We start from the raw sequence: 22,578 nt of genomic DNA, 5'->3' as shown, positions 1-22,578 counted from the left end.
CTGAGTTCGGTGGAGTCTGAGATGTTTAGTGATGCTTCTTGACGCCAAAGAGAGGAAAAGTAATTGTAATGGAGATGAACCCTTGATTCATTTTAAACATCATAAGACTACATGAGCTGTATCCACTTCTTAAATGTTAATCTCACTTGTATTGAAACCTGTTCTGTTTTTAATATCAAAAAGCCACCAGTTCAGATGGAGTGCTTAGTGCCTGGCAGATTTTAAAAGTCAGCCAACTGCTTTCTAAAAGAAACCCAACGAGGTGATTAGGAGTTATATCATAAATGAGAAGACATGGCAGCGCAATGGCACAAAGTCAATTTTCTGTTCCTTTTCTTTTAAAAAGTTCTGTTATAGCCAGTACTCTTAGAAATGAAGACCCAGTGTAATGAGGTCCCTGGGGTGCAATCTGGGTTGTGGGTCTGCTTAGCCCTCCTTACACACCAACCTATGCTGCCTATCACACTGTGATGCTGATGTCAAGCTACGAGCCTCTGACAGGCACTGCACGCTGACAGCCATCCATAGGTAGGGGCACACTCAACTGAGTTGCATGAATGATCACCCAGCCACTCATGAACCATCGATAGGGAGGCTCCAGCCAATACCCCCTAGCTCCGAGTCTTGCACCCCAGAACTGTACCATCTTGCACTGGCCAGTGTAAGTTTGTTACGTAGTTTGCCACTTTGTCAAAGGAAAGTGGATGTGCACCAGCCTTTGTAACCTGAGCAGACTTCCCAAGCGCTTTAGACAAACTCACTGGTAAGAATAAAATAAGTTTATGAACTACAAAAAGATAGATTTAAGGTGATTATAAGTGGTAGGCATTCAGGTCAGAAATAGTTATCTTAGGAAAATAAAAAAATAAACACGCATTCATAATTGTAAACTTTTAAACTAAGCAAGAGCTGAATCAAACAGCTTTTCTTACCCCAGCAGATGGTACACACAGCTTACAGTTCTTCAGTACACAGACTGGACCCTTTTCCAGCCTGGGACCAAATTCCCTCAGTTCAGAGTCTTTTTCTTCCAGACCTTCTTCCGGGTGTTGAGGTGGGGTTGGGGAGAAGAGGCCAAGTGATGATGTTACTGTTTCTTTTTTTATACCTTTTTCCAGTGGTTAGAAAGATCCTTGCTGTGACATGGAGGTGTCAGTCCGTCCCAATTGGTCAAGTAGTCTCCATTGCATGTGTGCCTTCTCCAAGAAGTCTCTGGGATAGTGCATTGGGTGTTGATGAGCCTATAACAACTCCTTTGTTGTAATTGAAAGGATGGTTGTGGGTGTTCCCATCACACAACATATTTCAGTAACATATATATATATATATAGCAATACCTCATAATACAATGATAGTATATATAATCTAACAGGATATTATTGTTCAGCAAATCAGTACTTGAAAATGATACCTCACAAGGCATATTTTGTAATCATAATACATCAGAATCCTATCACAGTGGTGAATATGGTGGTTCCAGGGTGCTACTTTTAGCTACAGAGTGTCACATCCAGAGAGCTCACTCAGTGGAACAGTAAAACTATTGTATAAATTGTATGTACAGTTGAACTGGAGCCACATGGGAGCTTTAAAACATGCTGATAAAATGTAATTAGCTAAACTCAGAAACCCATGCAATACTGCACTTTGAATTGCACGACTATGCTTAATCTGATGGCTCTAGTGCCCTATTTAGGTCACGCAAGCATAACTTTCACAGTTTTGAAATGCTGATCATAAACTTGTCTCTTTTCTTAAAAAAATTACATAAAGGGACAGATCCTCCATTGGCTTCAGTGGAGCTATGCTGATTTGTATCAGCTGAGAATCTGGCCCAGTGATTTTGGAGGTTTATGGGGGGTCAGATTTCAAAAAAATACTTTTGTTTTGGGTGTGGAGGGGGGTTGTTTTGTTTTGAGAGGGAGGAGATGCTGGGGGGAGGTCATAATTTCTTTGCAGATTGACAGGTCTGTTGAGTTGATGAGTCCAAAATCTGTCAAGAAAGACAGTTACATGCATTAGATCTATTCAAGTAAGTTTTATTTTTAGACAGTAGCATATGCATGTTATTAATAAGCCTTACAAATCCGTCATAAAAATTTAACAGCCCAGGTACACCCTTTACCTGCATGATGATACTGAAAAAACGAACAATGTTTTACTTGGTAGCAAACCACCTCCAGCCCTCCATCTGCCCTGAAAACCCTGTGCAAGTGGGCAAACAATTTTGCAAGTCTATGTTAAAATTTTAGCTAATAGAAACATAGGGGAGTTCATTAGATTGTGTGTGTATCATATAATGACTCATGCTAAAAGTATTTTAACAATTATAAAAATATACAATTTTAATTGGTAAACGAGCCTCTTGAATTTTGAGTTTAGAGACATCTGACTCGAGATACGCTCTTTTTTTTATTCAACAGTCCTCCAGGTAGATTTTCCGTTTGTCTACAATGTCACTGTGGGAGAATGCAAAAATCAGAGAAAGCTTGGTAATATCAAAATACACATTTTGAGAGATAATAAAGAGAATGTTCTCCTTGATATTTCTCAGTTTCATTTTTCTAGAATGTCGGCGGTTAAAAACCCTGAAACCGCTGTCCCATCTTATTAAATTGTATTGTGAAACTTGTGCCTAACCTCTTTAAATGTGGTACAGTTAAATTAAAAGTCTCGGTTGCTCCTCCTTAAGAACTTTAATCGACTACCTCCTCACAAATGTATTTTCTATGTAGTACTTTCTGTGTACACACATTTGTTGGTTAAAATAATTACTCTGTTAAAGCGAAGATATGGAAATGCTTTGTTTAGAAGAGGTGGGAAGTAATTAGGAAAAGGCTCAGGTATGGGGCATGGTAGTCACTGATATTTTTAGAATGAGTCAGTCACTGTGAAATGTTCCCTACTCAATTATGTCAATGTACCATATACCTAATTTGCAACATTCATGCCATCTCTGTTCAGAATTCTTCCTGAGCAAAGATCAACTAGCAGCCATGTATATGCCAATCTAATTTTCACATTTGACCTAAGGAAGATTTTAACTTTGGTGCACCAGCAATTCAGAGCTAATTGATTATCCTGTTTTCCTTTCTATCCCTGGAGAATTGGTTTGGATACAAAAGAAAGAGGGAACATATAGTAGAAGCTATTCAGGGTTGGGGCACATGACCAGTTCTGTCTCTCAAAAATCACAGCAAGTGCTAGCCAAAAAATGGGTAATTTTCACCAACATTTTTCAGAAAATACTGTTCTTTTCTCTGTGGAAAACTTTGAGCCACCTCCAGTCATAACTGATAACATTCAACTTTAAAGGTTTAGTGGTTTCATTCAGGTAAGCACTCACCAGATTGGACTCTTACATAAAAGCTTTCCACATTTTGTGAGACTCTGACTATATAATGACTTTCCCAAGAGGCTCCAGCTTCTTTCCTGGACACAACCCTATTGCTGGTCTTTGAGGGGGAGATTCAAGGTCCTCCATCTCTCCCTGTGTTCCCTTTGAGCTGGGGAAAACTCAAGTCTGGTCTTCAAATGGAGACTAGTGGTAACGGGGTCCAACACCTCTCACAGGCAGTTTGCAAGGCTCCACACACACCCCACCCCCACATTCAAATTTAACATTGCTTATACACTACAGCATGAAGAAATGTAAGAACGTGGTTAGGAGTAAAATAAGGAAATAGTGGTCACCATTCAAAAGTCAACAATTGCCAATAGACAGTACACCGTTATTACACTGTACCATATACGCTATTATGCCATGTATGAGGATACTCCTGACACTGAAATATATCCACCTCTTGGGTGGAAGGTGGCTGCTTTTAAAAAGCAATCAGTAGCACAATACAACTGTTTAGGACGGAAAACGAATAATGCTTTATCCAACTAGAATTACAGGAAAACCTTAGGTAGGTTGAATGTAATTACCCCAACTGGAGTTTATCCAGAATAACTCTAATCTTGTGAAACATGCTGTGGGGTTTTTAATGGCCACAAGAAGCCAGGAGAAGATCTTCCCCCAAGTGACTTGTCTGAGGTCATTCAGGGAGCCTGATATAGAGGAGGAAATAGACCACACATCTCCTGAATCCAAGGCCAGTACTCCTCCCTCCTTGAATCCTAATAGTTTGGTGACCACCACAGGAAAAAGTAGAATGTGGCATTTCATATACACGAGCAGGCTTCATCTCTCCCATCATCTCCTCTGTCTTTTTAGAATAATAGGAATTAACGTGGAAATTTCCCATTAGTTCATCAGGCTATCTTGCCCCCACCCAGTGCAGGATTGTTTGCTATGGTATGTTCTCGAATGGTTTTAGTGAAAGGAAGGCCATTGCTATTTTATGGTATGAGAGGCCACAGAAATTTCAGCTGTTGACCTTTGCCCGTGACTTCTATACAGGAAAAAGAGCCATGTGTCCACACCATGGCTGATTCAAAACAACCTTGAAAAGCTGGAGAATTGGTCTGAAACCAACAAGATGAAATTCAGTAAAGATAAGTGCAAAGTACTTAACTTAGAAAGGAAAAATCAAATGCACAAGTACAAAATGGAGAATAACTGGCTAGGTGGTAGTACTGCTGGAAAGGATCGGGGGATCATAGTGGATAACAAATTGAATATTAGTCAACAAAGCGATGCAGTTGAAAAAAAGACTAATATCATTCTGTGGTATATTAACAGGACTGTTGCATGTAAGATAAGGGAGCTAATTGTCCTGCTTTACTTAGCATTGGTGAGGCCTCAGCTGGAGTACTGTCTCCAATTCTGGGTGCCACACTTTAGGAAAGATGTGGACAAATTCTGAGACAATCCAGAGGAATGCAACAAAAATGATAAAATGTTTAGAAAAACTAGACCTGTGAAGAAAGGTTAAAAAAACTGGGCATCTTTAATCTTAAGAAAAGAAGATGGAGGGGGTACCTGATATGTCTTCAGATATGTTAAGGGCTGTTATAAAAAGAATGGGGATCAGTTGTTCTCCATGTCCACTGAAGGTAGGAATAGAAGTAATCTGCTTAATATGCAGAAATGGAGATTTAGTTTAGATATTAGGAAAAACTTTCTAATAAGGGCAGTTAAGTTCTGGAATAGGCTTCCAAGCAAGGTTATAGAATTCCTGTCACAAAAGTTTTATAAGAACTGGTTAGACAAACACCTGTCAGCGATGGTCTAGGAATACTTGGTCCTGCCTCAGTGCTGGCGGCTAGACTAGATGACCCCTCAAGGTCTTTTCCAGCCACACATTACTATTTGGGATTTACATCCCTTCCAAAAGATGGCATATCCAGACAGCATTGTGCCCGAATCTGTGGCTGTGTAGCAAATTCTCAATGATTCTGATTTTTTAGCATATATAGTACAGTAGCTATAGTTAGCACATGCTGCTCAGATACTGAAAGATATGTAACTGTTCTTCAGTCTGTTATGAAAATGTTTAAAATGAACTAAACTTCTTTAGGCAACAAAGCAAATCAGTTCCCTATGCATTTCCCATTCTTGATTCTCTACAATGAGTGAAATTCACCAGACTTTATACTAAACAGATGCAGTTCGTTTGCCCTTGGGCATCGTGACTCATGTTTTTAATAAATTATGTCATAGATTGAGGGCTTGCATACTTTTTAAATTATTCATGACAATATTTTAGATAGTTTAGTTTGGTATCTTTATCTTAAACCCTCTTTTTGAGGGATTTATATTTTCAACCATAAACATTCAAAACATGTTCAGAGAAGGAGATCATTATGTTTTAATAAAATGTCAGTTATTTTGTTTCCTAATTTGCTGAAGAATTGAAAATAAAATGTATTGTTTCATACACACCGTACATTCCATCAGCTGTTGTCAGTTGGTATTGCTCCACTGATCTGTGATTTACAGCAGCTGAGGATCCTAGTGTTATAGGAGGAGAGAACTTAAAAATTAGGATCCACAGTTTAGGTAGGCATATGGGCTTGACTCAAACAAAAGAGAAATGATGAGTGATGGAGGTCTGGCTTTCTGACTGAACAAGCAGTGCCAAGAGACACTGTCTGGAGAAATGAGCCATGGTGAGATTTCCCTTGCTTATAATTTCTTTGCTGTGGTCTCCATGTCACTTAAGATCACAGAACCAGGCTAGAAATTTGATCTATATAAGCTATTTCTATTTAACTTATGTTTATTTGACTTCTTATCAGTTGGTTTTAACACTGTAGATACCAACAAAAGAAATGCTAACCGCTAAAGAAAATGGACTGGTTCTAGTGTTGATACTGTATGCTTGCCAAGAAAGGGTATTTTATCCACATTCATTTTGTCTACCCTAGAGCTGAAGATAAAGAGAAGAGAATTGTGTGTAGCACTTAACCTAAAATGCAGTTATACTCTGAAAAATGATTGTCAAAATGGCATTGCGCAGTTTCCTTTCCTATTAAATGTGCTTAGTTTATCAGTGCAAAGATGTCCCCCTCCCCCAACTATCAGTTTTGCAAACTCAGCCAGGGATCTGAAGGTCAAATTGTGTTCCCTATGGCTTGCCCATCATTCTGCTCCACTTATAGAGTGTTGTAAGTGTAGAGAAGGTGCAGCTGAGATGTTCACTGTTATATTTTGTCCCTTAAACTTAGTTATTGTGCAGGGTACATAGATGTTTCCTGTGTGTCTGCCCAACCCAGCCTTGCAAGGGACATACCTTCCGGGAGAGGACTCCCTAATGCATGTCCCAGGCAGGGTAGGCTCCAGACACGCTGCTTTCATTACCTCTTCTCACAGGTGGAAGTCTGTTTTGCCTTCCCATTGCAGACTGTGTGAACTTGCCAAACAGCAGGGCAGGTCTATATGCAGTTCTTGTACCAGTTTTAACCCTGTTGATTTACACACTGATATAGTTAAAGTGACACAACCCCTCTCCAGTTATACCTGTATAAAGGAGCTTATGTTAGGCTACGTCTTCACTACAGAGGGGGGTCGATTTAAGATACGCAAATTCAGCTACGCGAATAGCGTAGCTGAATTCGACGTATCGCAGCCGACTTACCCCGCTGTGAGGACGGCGGCAAAATCGACCTCCGCGGCTTCCCGTCGACGGCTCTTACTCCCACCTTCACTGGTGGAGTAAGAGCGTCGATTCGGGGATCGATTGTCGCGTCCTGACGGGACGCGATAAATCAATCCCCGAGAGGTCGATTTCTACCCGCCGATTCAGGCGGGTAGTGTAGACCTAGCCTTAGTATAGCTTAATTCCATAAATGTACCAAAATAAGCTATAGTGCTATAAGCTCCTTTATACTGGTATTACTGTGCCCATTGTAAGGGAGTTGTGCCACTTTAACTGGTTAAAAAAAAGTGTGTAAAGGAGCCTTGAGATTCAAGAGGTCTGAATCAAAACAAAATGTATTAAAAACACAGAGAGATCAGATTTAAACATTGGAATCAGCCTACAGAACACATCTTGGGTATGTCTACACTGCAATAAAACACCCCCGGTTGGCCTGTGTCTGCTGACTTGAGCTCAGGCTGTGGTACTATAAAACTGCAAAGCAGATATCTGGGCACAGGCTGGACATCTATACTGCAATTTTATAGTCCCACAGCCTGAGCCCAAGACAGCTGACACAGGTCAGCTGTGGGTGTTTTGTTACAATGTAGACATACCCAAGATGTGTTCTGTGGACTATGACTACATTATGTCTGAGCTCAGGGACCCTCCCCCATCACGGGGTCCCAGAGCCCAGCCTCCAGCCTGAGCCCAGACATCTACATTGCAGTTTTATAGCCCCCACAGTCTGAGCCCGAGTCAGCTGATACGGGCCAGCCGCGGGTGTTTTATTGCAATCTAGACATTCTCCTATTCAGGAATTCTGAAGAGCTCATCTAGGTATGTTCCCTTTAGATTTAGCTGATATCACTATCTGGGCAATGATAGGTTTCAGAGTAGCAGCCGTGTTAGTCTGTATCCGCAAAAAGAACAGGAGTACTTGTGGCACCTTAGAGACTAACAAATTTATTAGAGCATAAGCTTTCGTGGGCTACAGCCCACTTCTTCGGATGCTGCATCCGAAGAAGTGGGCTGTAGCCCACAAAAGCTTATGCTCTAATAAATTTGTTAGTCTCTAAGGTGCCACAAGTATTCCTGTTCTTTTTGGGCAATGAGTGTTACACATCCCCGTCTTTCCCCCATCTTTTCCCCATCTGGCCTTTTCAACCACCCTAAGTCATGTCGCCTGGTTTTCTCTCCCCTGTTGTCAACTTCCACGGTCCTTCATAGTATGTGACTATTTTTGATGTTAATGGTGAGAAAGAATTCGCTACTGTAGCAGGAATGCTAGTTGAGATTATTTATACCAGCATTTCAACAATATAAGATTTGCTCAAATGTATCACTTGGGGGAAAGTGTAATAGTTAGAGCTGGTGAAAAGCAGGACTTAATTGTCCTGAGAATTTTGCCCCAATTTTTAATCAATATTCTAAAATTAAAAGAAAAATTTGTTGAAAAAATTTGAATTTTGAAAAATTTCCGACAGCTCTTGTAATAGTCTGAATTCTCCATACAGATTGTCCCTTATCTCTTGTAACCTTTCCTCCTTCCTGCTTCTCATCTAGTTCCAGAGGAATTTCCCAGATCCCTCTTTAAAATCTAGCATTTCAAATGCCCCTTTGATCAACCTGCCCCTTACTCAACATAAAATAACTAAATGTTTGAATCTAGGTTTGTGTGTCAATTGTCCCTGGCTAGAGGTGTGAGCCTGACTCAAGTTCAGTCTGTCTCTTAAACCAACAGGATAACTATTTTTGTGTAGTTTCCTCTTGCTAGTGTTTCTACTCACATACATCTACAAGTAAGACGTTCTCCAGATGGAAATTAGTTAACAATTCTGTTAATGTGAGAAAAGGAGTAGAATCCCATCTCAATCTCTAAAAGCTTTATTGGCTGTTCTGGGCCAACAGAAGTAAAATCAGTGAAGTAAGTGGATGAGACTGAGGCCTGGTCTACACGGGGGGGAGGGAGGGGGATCGATTTAAGATACGCAACTTCAGCTACAAGAATAGCGTAGCTGAAGTCGACGTATCTTAGATCGACTTAGAATTACTTACTTCGCGTCCTCGCGGCGCTGGATCGACGGCCGTGGCTCCCCTGTCGACTTTGCTTCCGCCTCTCGCACTGCTGGAGTTCAGCAGTCGATGGGAGAGCGATCGGGGGTCTATTTATCGCGTCTGCACTACGCACGATAAATCGATCCCCAATAGATAGATCGCTACCCGCCGACCCGGCGGGTAGTGTAGACGTACCCTGAGTAAACACAGGGAGTCGTTTAGTGGAATAGGAATTCTGGGTCATTTGTGATCATAAATGCACTTTTAAAACCTCTTTCAGCTGGGTTGTGTACAATGGAAATGCTGTTTCTGAGTGACTGGGGACATTTCTGTATGTTAGAATGTTGGAAATGAAGGCCTGGTTTTCACCAGGAAATTAGGTTGGCATAACTACGTTACGCAGGATGTGAAAAATCTAGAACCCTGAGTGATGCAGTTAAACCAGCTTAACCCCCAGAGTAGACTCAGGGATTTGGAGAACCTACACCAACAGGAGAACCCCACCAGCGAAGGTAACATCTTCACTTAAGTGCTACAGCAGCACAGATCATCATTTTAAGTACAGACAAGCCCAAAGACACTGAAAAGGAGGTCCTGAAGACACCGTGTGTAATGAAAAATAAGAATTTCAGATAGTTTTATGCCCTTGGGGGAGGGATAGCTCAGTGGTTTGAGCATTGGCCTGCTAAACCCAGGGTTGTGAGTTCAATCCTTGAGGGGGCCACTTAGGGATCTGGGGCAAAAATCTGTCTGGCGATTGGTCCTGCTTTGAGCAGGGGGTTGGACTAGATGACCTCCTGAGGTCCCTGACATTCCATGATTCTATCCTTTGTGAGAAGCTTCAAAAAGTTACTTTTAAGAGCTGTGAAGTACTGTTGTCTAGAACTCTGCAAATGTTCACATTTACATAAGTCTTGAATTCCTTGGAACTTATTTAAAACATACATTTCATATCTCCTTAATCAAAAGATTCACTAGCAAACCTGCACAGATTTGTGGTTTTGCGTCCAAAGCATGTGGAATTAAAGGTTTTTGCAGTTTTGTCTGGAAGTTGCCAAGTTTGACGTGGTTTCAACCGTGTTTTGCTGAGAGTTTTTGGATTCATTCAAACCCCAAGCACAAATTTGAAATTCAGACGTGCAGAAATTCAGAAACCTGAGAATATGCTTACAAGAACCCTTGCAAAGTGAAGCAGCTAAAATTTGCATAGCTCTCCTCGTGACCCTTTATGTGAGAAGGTTATGAGAGCCAACACAGTTAATCTATCTTAAGCATTACCTACTGAACTAACTAACTTTCACTCATCTTCATTACATCTTTGATATAGTCCCATAGGTCAATGGTTCTAAACCAGGGGTCCGAGGCCCCCAGGGGGGCCATGAGCAGGTTTTGGGGGCCACCAAGCAGGGCCAGCATTAGACTCACTGGGGCCCAGGGCAGAAAGCCTGAGCCCTGCCTCCTGAGACTGAAACCGAAGCCTGAGCAATGTAACTTTGCGGGGGCTCCTGTGGCATGAGGCCCCCCCCCAGGCAATTGGCCTGCTTGCTACCCCCTAACGCCAGCCCTGGCTTTTATATGCAGAAAACCCATTATTCTGACACAGGTGGACTGTGGAGTTTTTATAGCATGTTGGGTGGGCCTCAGAAAGAAAAAGGTTGAGAACCCCTGCCATAGGTATTGTATTGTTAGACATACCGGTATATGTCAGTATATACACATATGTATTTATCCACATATGTTTATTAAATGTAAGAAATAATGCTATGGGCCGGATTTTCAGAAGCACCTCGATGACTTAGGAGCACAAGTCCCATTGACTTTCTGTGGGATTTGTGCTCCTAAGTCATTTCTGCATTTGAAAAGTCAACCTTGTATAATTATAGAACTAAGTGATTAACATGCTAGGGATAATACCTGTCTTTAGACTGTGAGCTCTTCAGGACATGGACCATCTCCTTGGTCTGTATTTATGCAGTGTTCAGTACAGTGGGGTGCTGGTCCGTGTCTGGGGGTTCTAGGCAGTATGGTAATACAAATGAATAATAATAATGAGGTTGGCTTTTGTGCAGATATTTATAATGTAAACCTTTTATCTTTTCCACAGAATCATGTAAACCCAGCAATGGATTTTACACAAACCCCTCCAGGAATGCTAGCCCTTGACAACATGCTGTACTTTGCCAAACACCACCAGGATGCATATATCCGGGTAAGGGTTCTTTCCCACTTCACACGTTTTAGTTTCACAGCTCACACAGATTATTTCATATTTTTAAATCATAATTCCAGGAAAACAGATGGGATCCTGACATCCCAAAGAGTAATTAACAACTGAACAGAAAGCCACAGGGCACAGAACACCACAGCTTTCTGTGAAAGCTTTGCGTGAATGCTTCAGTGTTGTATGTCTGATTCAAGTAGTATTAATGGCCTTTATGTTTTGTAGCATGACCTGCAAAGGAAGGGGGGAAATAAGTTTATGCCTTGTGTTATGTATGGAGTACAATCTGAAAGATTCTGTAAAAAATATGCAGATTTTCTTTTTTTTTTTTCTCACGAAGCAGAATTCTCTGTCCGGCTCCATTCCATTAACCCTGCCAAAAACTGACCTTATCTCCCCAGGTAAAGGTTCCTTTAGTGTGTCTAATACGCCTTGTCAACTGACCTTATCAACACTGTCCTAGGGATTAAGGTACTTCTGCTAGGAAGCTATTGGAAATGATGTATTTCATTTGGACGCAGGGAGAGCCGGAGCATGATTCACTCTGCACACCCCACTCCCGCCCCCCAGTTCCTGCCCACTCCTCCTCCTACCTTAGTTATTCTAAAGACAGTTTGATAGCAATGAGTTATATGTTGTTTCCTTATGTATAGAGGCGTTTAACAGACAATAATCTCAGCATGTGAACATCCTGATCTTTATATTCCTGAAACTGAATATTTTGCCTTCTATAAGCCTATCTACTATAAGTGAGTGGAGGATGAGAAAATCAATAAAGTGGAAGTCCAGAAAGACATTAAATATTCCTGAGATAGTTGGCACAGCTAAATGGCACAATTGCAGAGAAGAAGAGACCTATTTAAAGAAGACTAAATACAAGAAGAAAAACAATAGGCATATATATCATTGTTAGTTTAAAAAAAAATTCCAAGAGGAATATGGTATGTGGAAAGCTCCATTTAAAAGTGAATTTTAAATGATATTCATTAACCTACAGCTTTGCATAAAACAGAATAATGCCAAAGCCTTGAGAGGTTTGCAAAGGGCATGCTGACATCTAGTCCAATGATGACCCATAAGCAGAATGTCACCATAATAAGAGACAATAAGATCTGCCCTTTAAAGACCTCTCTCTCTCTCTCAGCCCAGATCTAATGTGGCCATTAAAGAACACAGCAGTAACTTGGAGTGCAATGAATATTAAACTCTGTATAAAAAAAGAAATTGAAACATTATTACTTATTAGAAAGTAGGTTTTAAAAGAAACACAACTAAGAGACTATATGTTGAAATCTATTTTATTTTTAAAAGAGAATTAGGCAACTGACTCCCACTGAAATTCATAGCCGCCTTTGAAAATCTCAGCCCTAGAGTAGAATACTCTTTACTGGGGCACTCCAATGGACAGCCTATGATCCCAATTAAGAGAGTAGGCCATAATTTTTAAGCAACCTAAATAGACTTTAAAATTGGAGGGAAATTTTCTACTGAATATATATAGTCACTACATTTCATTTATTTTTCTTATATTCATCTTTATTTTGCAAGTACTATATTAAGAATGGGATTTAGCATTTCACACATAATTAACCTCTATTTAAATATCACTTAACCCCTTCATGCTGGTTCAGCTTGTTTCCACTATGTAGAATTTTTGCTAAAATTGTCCCAAGTTTAGTCATTGCCATTCACCGAGCGATGTCTGTCCTTCCATCTATCTTCTTATATGGTCCCCATTATTAGGGTATCTGAGTGCCTACACATATAAATGAATTTATTCACACAACACCCCAGAAAGCTAGCACTTATTATCCTCATTTTATAGATGGGGAACTGAGGCACAGACCGATTAAATGATTTTTCCCAAACTCACTCAGAGAGTCTGTAGCAGATCCAGGAATTGAACCCGGAACTTCTGAGTTCCATTCCAGTGCCTTAATCACAAGATCATCCTTTCAGTAGAGTACTCATCCCACCGAATTGCGTTGTTCCAGTGCACCATTTTAAGCAGCATACCTGAACAAATCTGAGATCAAAAGTTTGTAGCGCTCCCGGAGTGCTGCAACTCTGATCACAGGCAAACAGCTCACTTTCATGTCTCTCATCACCTTGCCACCGTGGCTGACAAACACTATAATATATCCCAGCAGGCCATGCTCCTCCTGTCCAGCTCCCTATCGGATCTGCCTACATGGCTCTCACCTGCCTCTGCTTCCTTCTCCTTTTGCATTCCTCACCCCACCTGCCCACCTTTACCCTGGTGTTACTTCCACTTGCCTCCTGTCCTCTGGTTCCCAGTATTTCTCCCTCTAAATCTCTGTTGTTCCCAACATTAATAATCTGGCCCCACTCCTGTCTTCCTGATTCCTTCCTTCCCATGAGAAGCAATTCTGTTTAAAATTAAATAGTATGTAATAAGTGGAGTGAGTGTGTGGGGAGAGCATCAGAGGAGAATGCTACAACCAACAGACAGTTAGAATAGAGAGATTTGCATAATCACTGTACATTTGTTCAGTCCATAGTTAACCACACATTATACAAACCTCTGTATTCTGATTAGTAATGGAGGGTAGCCTGTCAGAGTGCAGAGATTTGCATAATCGCTGTATGGTTCTTTCTCATCTCTACTGAAAATCTCTAGCTTCTATGCTCAGAATGTTCAAGCTTTTTCCTGCCCAAAGATGCCACCTCGCCTTCTCTCTGCCTTCAGCTAAAGCAGGAGAATTCCACAATTAACAAGTGTATTGCACTATAAACAGGTGTGCCACAGTGCCGACAAATAAGACAAAGTCCCTACCCTGTGGCGCTAGTCTTAGAGTATTTCTACAATGCAATTAAAAACCTGCAGCGAGCTTGGGCTGTAGGACTGTTTAATTGCAGTGTAGATGTCTAGGCTTGTGCTGGAGCCCAGGCTCTAGGACCCGGTGAGGTGGGAGGGTCCCAGAGCTTGGGCTGCAACCCAAGCCGGAATGTCTACACCACAATTAAACAGCCCTGCAGCCTGAACCCCATCAGCCTGACTCAGGTGGCAGGAGCTAGCTGTGGGTGTCTATCTGCAGTGTAGACATACCCTTAGTTGCGACAAACTGCATGAGAGCTATGGACAAAGACCCTGGGTAAGGAAGGCAGGGCTGTACTGATAAGAACATGTGGCTGCTGAAGATGTTGATGCACACATCTTGAGGGTGAGTCTGGATTTCTTTTTCCAGTTACTTTCCTTCAGCCTTTCTTCATACCCTTAAGGCAGCTTATGTTGACCTAACTATGTAAGTGTCTACAATTAAATTTCACTCCCGCCAACGTAACTGTCCCCCTACGTCTACTTAATAACTCCACCCCCATGAGTGGCGTAGAGTCAAAGTCAGTGTAGTTTGGTTGACACTGTGTCCATGTAGACACTGCATTGCTTATGTCGACTGTTACTGGCTTTTTAGGAACTATCCCACAATTCCCCACAGTGACAGTACAATCAATAGAAGCGGTCCTGGTGAGGATGTGCACCGCTGACACAAGGAGCAAAGTGTAGACACGCACAAGTGATGTAATTACTGTGTCAGCGCTATGCTGATGTAAATTAGATCAACTTAATTTTGTAGTGTAGACATGGCCTAAGAGGGAACAATTAAGATTTGTAGGCCTTGCAGAAGGTTTTGGTGTAGATACTTGAAGGAGATAAAAGGGTGGAGGCCTAGTGAACTGAATAAAAAAGGGCCTTCAAAGTTTAGGGGATTAGATTGCAGAAGGTGACAAGGCTATTAGAAGGAGATTGAGGGAGTGGTTAACTCTGTATCTTGAAAGAAGAAAGAAAACAGTGTTGTGGAAATTCTGAAATAGAAATAATTAAAAACAAATAAAGTTGAACAACCTTCTCCTCTTGCCTTTTGATTCCTTTCCTCCTTCCGCTCTCTCTTTCTGCTGGCTACAGTTCAGCAAAACACATCTCTCTAGAATAAATAGTTTGTTTACACAACTCTGTTTCTCCTCCACCCCAGGTCAGTTTTTCAACTGGTTGTGGGTTTTTCATTTGGACATTTATGTTAATTGTCATTGAATTTCACTGTCTGTTTACCATTTAATGTGACTAAGGGTCTCTTGAGAAAAAGGTTGTTTAGTATAAAGAAAGCACAGTTGTCTCTAATTATATGGTTTCCTTGCTACCTTCTGGATTTTTTTTTTAAACTTTGCAGTGGAATTATCATTTTTCCTTCTTTTTTTTATTTTTTTTTAAATGAATGGCTTTGGTGATATCAGTGACTTCAGTAAAGTACACAGCAGTTTTTCATGCTCCACTTACAAAATCCATTGCAATTCTTAGATGCTCTGCTTTTAAAAGGTGCAGTCATGTAATATATGGTATTCACTGATGGAAGTAATACTGAAAGAAATTAAAGAACTTTTAACATTCAAAAGGAAAAATTGGCAGTTTCCCAAGTTGCATAATTACAGGACAGTTCATAGTGTGTAATTAAAGTTAACAGTGAAGCAAATGATTGGAATAAAGCTTTGTGACAGATAATCTTTTTTTTTTTTTTTGTTCTTATGGAGCAGACAAGTTCCTCCCTACCCTACCCAAACCACCTCAGCAGCAATTTTTAATAATTTTTTTAAAATAAAATTGTTACCATTTAAACATATACTATGCCGTACAGGGATTTTCCATTAGAATTACATTTTCCTATAACTAACTTGCAGTACTATAGAGCTGAAACTTTCCTTAGTGTTTAAAATTGGCCCCTGGAAAAGCCTTTTTTTGTGGTTATAATCTCTTGTACTTCCTCACTGCTTTGTCTGGGATCTGTTGAAATGGATATTTAATGGCCCACAGCTGGGCGGATATTACCAGTACCAGTGAGAGACTCGGGTACAGTATGCTTAATGCACGGTAATTTATTTGAGAAAGAATCACACAAGCAGGTAAGGTTACATAGCAAACATCTTCCCCCAATAAGCCTCAGCTCCCCAAGCATAAACCCCCAGTAACTATGTTGGCCTTACACAGTATCCTGATTGGCAAACAAAGCAGGTATATCTACCAATTCTAGATGGAGACTTTTTCTCTTCTCTTCTATCCCCTTTCAGGTACTTGGTCTGTCAAGGGCCCCCCGAAGCAGGGTATTGGTTACCCTGATGACCTCTGGTTCTAAAGTCCAACAAACGTCCCTCGAGGCGGGGTCTCGGTTACCCTGACGACTTCTGTCTCACAGTCTTGAACCTCTTTAGAGGTTAATTGGGAAACACTAGTTTAGCTAATTTACTGTGCTTAGCATATATACCCTTTTGTTCTCAAAGGAGTCTCATGTTCCAAAAATATGCTCTGTGGGCGTTTATTACTGGTATATTCTAATTAATATTTTGGAAGGAGGGGCTGTAGAACAGACCCAAACCAAAGCTCAATCAACATTTACCCTCTCATCAATCATTTGCTTAGGCCCTTAGCGTGATGTCATCCAGAAAGGGTCATTTTGACTCATGTCAGCTCGCACCAAGCCCACTGATCCCATGATTTTATGTCTTCTTTACTTTGTGAGCTGGTCCCCGTTGGCTGATATTCCAAAGTTCAATGTTGAAACATACAGGCAGCTCGAGCAGTTATTAACCATTCAAATGCAGTTTCAGCAATTCCAATAATTTTTCACACCATTCATCTAATGCTAAGAGAATTCTGCTCCCAGAATCCTCTAGCAAGTTCAGACGTACCAAGTCATACCAACTCATGTTTACCACATTCATTCACATCAGTCACAGCAATTCATAATAATTTGAAAATGATTAGGGGTCTGGAGCACATGACTTATGAGGAGAGGCTGAGGGAACTGGGATTGTTTAGTCTCCAGAAGAGAAGAATGAGGCGGGATTTGATAGCTGCTTTCAACTACCTGAGGGGGGGTTCCAAAGAGGATGGAGCTCGGCTGTTCTCAGTGGTGGCAGATGACAGAACAAGGAGCAATGGTCTCAAGTTGCAGTGGGGGAAGTCTAGGTTGGATATTAGGAAACACTATTTCACTAGGAGGGTGGTGAAGCACTGGAATGCGTTACCTAGGGAGGTGGTGGAGTCTCCTTCCTTGGAGGTTTTTAAGGCCCGGCTTGACAAAGCCCTGGCTGGGATGATTTAGTTGGGAATTGGTCCTGCTTTGAGCAGGGGGTTGGACTAGATGACCTCCTGAGGTCCCTTCCAACCCTGATATTCTATGATTCTATGATTCTATGAATTTGGCACCGGCCCAACAGGATCCATAGCGCAAGGCTGTTTTATTTGAAACCATGATTTTTTTTTTTACAAGATACAATTAGGAGTGAACTATACAGCTTTGTATCTGACTTACTTTGTTTATGTGTATTATACACCTCTACCCCGATATAACGTGACCTGATATAACACGAATTTGGATATCACGCTCCGGCAGATCAAAGCAAGTTCGATATAACGCGGTTTCACCTATAACACGGTAAGATTTTTTGGCTCCCGAGGACAGCGTTATATCAGGGTAGAGGTGTATTGATGTAATGAATGGAATGTCCATTTCATTAGTCTATCCCTGGAGACTAATGGAACCAGAATGGTTCTAGATGTTTATAGGGGATTGTAGTCTCCTGTATTTGTGAGCTAGTAGAATATGAAGATTGTTGTTGTTCATCACTGATACGTTGGGTTCTAAATGATTCCTTCCTATAGATCATCTTCACAGATCACCTTGGTATACTGATGACCTGCAACAGATGCAAACGTGGGAGGGAGGATAGAGTGTTACTGTTGGTCATTGTTCTCCCAAGCCAAGTCAAATGCGACATGTTGTGGCTGTTATGCAAGCAAAGAAGGGTTCTCATCTCTATGATTCTCATCTAGTGCTTCTGTTCTGGACGATGTACAGTTCGATGAATTCCCCATTCAAAGAATTCTTGGCTGTGTTCAGTCAGATTCTGATGCGTCTTGCTGTTTCCCAGAGGTCAGATTGTGTCTGGTGGAGACAAATATAGCTCCATTGACCTTGAGTTTCAACTAGTTTTGCTAGTGATGGGACCTTAGTGTGGCTATTTGTGAGTTGGAACCATGTTTCTCGTGTTTAGTAAAATCAAATGGGGAGGTATTGAGTCCATTATTGTCTGAAATCATGAATGTGTCCTTAAGTAAAGGCAAAATACCAGGTAACTCTGGCATCACTAAATTTTCCAGTTTCTTATCAGATTTTTAGCCTACATAGCGTATAAATACTGCACTGATCAAATTAGCTGATGATCTCCAATTTGAGTTGGACAAAGGAAAGCTGTCCACATTGATTCATTTAGGTCTCTTGCCATCAGTCGATGCCGTTGACCACAAGGTGGTATTGATTTGACTAGCAGCTCTGGCTGGAGAGACTCGCAGTAGACTGAGATCACTGGATTTCATTTACTGCCTTTTAGATATTCTGTGATGTTATTCTGTCTTGTTTTCAATAATATATGTCTTGTTCTCAGACTCTCATGATGGCTCATGTCTGAAAGTAAAATAAATATTGTAAATATCGTAATATTGTAAATGGCAACTTTTTCAAATTTGTCACATGGATCCATTTAAAGATGAAGGATGAGATTGTCATCTGTTGTAAATGGGCACGCCGCCATTGAAGTCACTGGACCTGTGCCAGTTCATAGCAGCTGAGGGTCTGACCACATGTGTATAATCAAAATGCTGCTGGGTGCACCTTCCTCCCTTGAGACTATCTGGTGATTATTATTACTTACTTTATTTGTGACCTCTTTACTGCTCTGCCAAGAGTAAAAAGCAGCAGAAGAGCAAGGGAACGTGCCTCATGTGTGGAATAGTTCAAATGCTCCAAAATCTCCAGGTTTTTTTTATTTCAGCTATCCCTCTGTATTAGAATTAACCTCAATGAGGTATCAGGGGTTCTCAGCCTTTTTTTTTCTGAGCCCCCACCTAATGTGCTATAAAAACTCCATGGCCCACCTGTGCCACAAAGCTGTTTTTCTGCATATAAAAGCCAGGTCTAGCATTAGGGGGTAGCAAGCAAGCAGGGCAACTGCCTGGGGCCCAACTAGTGTTGCTAACTTTCTAATCACACAAAATGGAACATCCCTGCCCTGCCCCTGCCCTTCCCCTTTTCCGAGGCCCCGCTCCATCCCGCCCTCCCTCTGTTGCTCACTATTGCACACCCTCACTCACTTTCGCTGGGGCAAGGGGTTGGGGTGTGGAACAGGGTATGGGCTCTGGGCTGGAGGTGCAGACTCTGGGGTGGGGCTGGGGATGAGGGGTTTGGGGTCAAGGAGGGGGTTCTGGGCTGGGACAGGGGGTTGGGGTGTGGAGGGGCATGTGAGGGCTCTGGCTGCGGGTGGGGCCAGGGATGAGGGGGTTGGGTGTAGGAGGGGGCTCTGGGCTGGGCCAGGGGTTCGGGGTGGGGGGGATGTGGGGTCCTGGAGGCATTTACCACAGCTCCAAGGAAGCAGACGCCAGGTCCCTGCAGCCTCTAGGCGCATGGGTGGCCAGGCGGCTCTGCGTGGTGTGTGCTGCATTTGCGCCCACAAGTGCCACCCCTTGCAGCTCCTATTGGTCGCAGTTCCTGGCCAATGGGAGTTGCCAAGCTGGTATTTGGGGTGGTACTTAGGACCTGCAGGGACCTGGCAGCCACTTCCAGGAATTGCATGGAGCCCTGGGCCCCCGCTGTGCCACTGACAGGACTTTTAATGACCCCTTTTAGAGTCCGTTTTCGACCGGGCGTTCCGGATGCCTGGCAACTCTAGGCCCCACACCACGGGGGACCCCATGAAGCTAAGCTGCTCTGGCTTCAGCTTGGGGCCCAGGTGATGGGCGATGGGGCTTTGGCTTTCTGCCCTGGGCCCCAGTGAGTCTAATGCCAGCCCTGCTTGGCAGACCCCCTGAAACCTGCTCGCTGCCCCCAGGGGGCCTCGGACCCCTGGTTGAGAACTGTTGTTCTATATGTTAGTTCATAGGGCCCATCTGACCATGTCTCAGAGAATTGCTGGCCAGTCACCATTGGTAGTTTAAAAACTACTGACCAGGTGGGAGAGCAATAGCGCAAACTGTTAGTCAATAGGATTATGTCCGGTAATCCAAAGGAGTAATATACTGCTATGACCTTATTTATGTATACAGGTATACACTTTACTGGCAGGCAGTTTCTTCAGCTATTACTTTTCTTTTTTCATCTTTGAGCCTTCAAAAATTTTGGGGGAGGAGGAGGTGTCATTTCTGAGCCACAAAGATGCAGATGAACATTGCTGGCATTCTGTGAAGATCATTCATAACTTTAATGGGTTGAGTCACAGTCAGACTGTGTATTTTTTATAACCCATACATTTGTTGTATAGGAGGCTTCCTACACATCCTTCCACCAATTCACAAAAGTCTCCTTGTGCCTACTCATTACATCCTGATCAGAATGAGTTGTCCACCATATAATTTGAGCATTTTTAAAGTAAAATTCAATTTGATTCCTGTAATCCTTCCCCCCCACCCCAAAATGAGTGGAAAGGGATATAATTTATTTCCATTTTGTTAAAGCTGATAAGAAAAGTGAGCTTTGTTGCATTTGTTTTTCTAATATATACAGCCTATTACCCAGATCATTGGTTCCAAACCTTTTTTATGTTATTGCCTTCTCTCCTATTATTTTCTTTCTCCATTTTTTTTGCCTGTTCTCTCTCTCTCCCCCATTCCTTGTCTTTATTTTAATTTCTGTTCCTTTTTGTTTCTTACTCTTTTTTCTGTTCTTTCACCCTTCTGACTCTTTTCACATCTTACACTCCTCCCCCTCAGTAGCTCTGTTTCCCCTCCTTGTTCCCTCACTTACCAGAAGGCTACATATTTCTGAGGGTTGGGAACAGCCATTTGTGTCTGCAGGATTGAGTTGAGTTCTGTGGGAGCTGAGAACAGCTTGGGCTGATGGGCTGCTAATTAAACTTGTGGCCCAATACATGGGAGCTGCCAGCTAAATTGGGTCGTGGTCCAAAGCTCACTGAAGATGATGGGAGTATTTGGATCAGGTCCTTGGGGTGCCATAATGGTAGCATGGAAAGAAGATGGGTGGCTTTTGGGGGGCCACTTGCTACTGTTTCTGCAGAGTTTTGCGATGTGTATGTGTTGCATATGGGGTCGTGTAACTTTTATCACTCACTCTAATCCTGTCCTCCGCCCTGTGCACCATCTTATCCCTCTGAGCTAGTTTGGTGCTATCTAGCAGCCCACCCAACAGGTGTGAAACACTGATTTAGGCCAGCAGTTCTCAAACTTCATTGCACCATGACCCCATTCTGACAACAAAAATTATGACATGACCCTGGGTGGGGGGGAGGGGTGCGTGTGGGGCCAGAGTTGGAGCCCTGTTGCCCCAGGCAGATGGGAGTGAGGGCCCTTGACTGAAGCCTCGGGTTTCAGCTTTGGCCTGGGCAGCAGGGCTCAGGCTTTGGCTTCAGCCCTGGGCCCCAGTGAGTCTAACGCTGGCCCTGTCAACCCCATTAAAATGGGGTCATGACCCACTTTGGGGTCCTTACCCACAGTTTGAGAAGCGCTGATAGACATTTCTAATGCCCTTATCACAGCAATGGAGTGCAGGGGCTTGGAGTGTGGGAGGGGGCTGAGGCAGGGGGTTGGGGTGTGGGTGGGGTACAGGCTCTGGGCTGGGGCTGCAGGCTCTGTGGTGGGATTGGGGATGAGGAGTTTGGGGTGCAGGAGATGGTTCCAGCCTGGGACCAAGGGATTTGGAATGCAGGAGGGGGCTCAGGTCTGGGGCAGGGGGTTGGGGTGCAGGTGGGGGTGTGGGCTCAGGCTCAGGGCTGGGGTAGGGGGTTGGGGTGTGGGAAGGGATGCAGGGTGCAGGCTGTGGGAGGGAGTTTGGGTGTGGGAGCGGGCTCTGGGTTGGGGCAGGGAGTTGGGGTGCAGGAGCAGGTGCAGGCTCTGGGTGGCACTTACCTCAGGCAGCTCCTGGGAAGGTCCCGGCACGTCTGGCTTCTAGGCAGAAGGGCAGCCAGAGGGCTCTGCATGGTGCCCAGTCTGCAGGTGTCATGCTCGGGGTGAGGGCAGCATGCGGAGCCCCCGTGGCTGCCCCTACGCCTAGGAGCCGAACATGCTGGCAGCTTCCCAGGAGCCACACAGAGCCAGGTAGGGAGCCTGCCCGTGCTGCCAACCAGATTTTTAACTGCCCAGTCAATGGTGCTGACTGCAGCTACCGGGGTCCCTTTTCGACTGGGCATTCCGGTCAAAAACCGGACATCTGGCAACCCTATCTTCAACACTGGTGGAAGGAGGAAACTCTGGCTTCA

General features: G+C 42.9%; 1 protein-coding gene across 1 annotated transcript in view; it reads left to right on the top strand.

Annotated features, from left to right (window-relative positions):
• Window positions 1–22,578, top strand: part of LOC112109318 (engulfment and cell motility protein 1-like) — a 222,513-nt gene that overhangs the window by 111,230 nt on the left and 88,705 nt on the right. The window contains exon 14 of the mRNA XM_029914216.1: window positions 11,188–11,292. Within this exon, the coding sequence (XP_029770076.1) occupies window positions 11,188–11,292 (105 nt within the window). The remainder of the gene's footprint in view (window positions 1–11,187; window positions 11,293–22,578) is intronic.

This window comes from Terrapene carolina, unplaced genomic scaffold (assembly GCF_002925995.2).
Source record: "Terrapene carolina triunguis isolate 2854851 unplaced genomic scaffold, T_m_triunguis-2.0 Scaffold33715, whole genome shotgun sequence".
Lineage (NCBI taxonomy): Eukaryota > Metazoa > Chordata > Testudines > Emydidae > Terrapene > Terrapene triunguis.
Note: the sequence above shows the minus strand (reverse complement) of the source record. Positions and strands in the feature narration are given on the sequence as shown.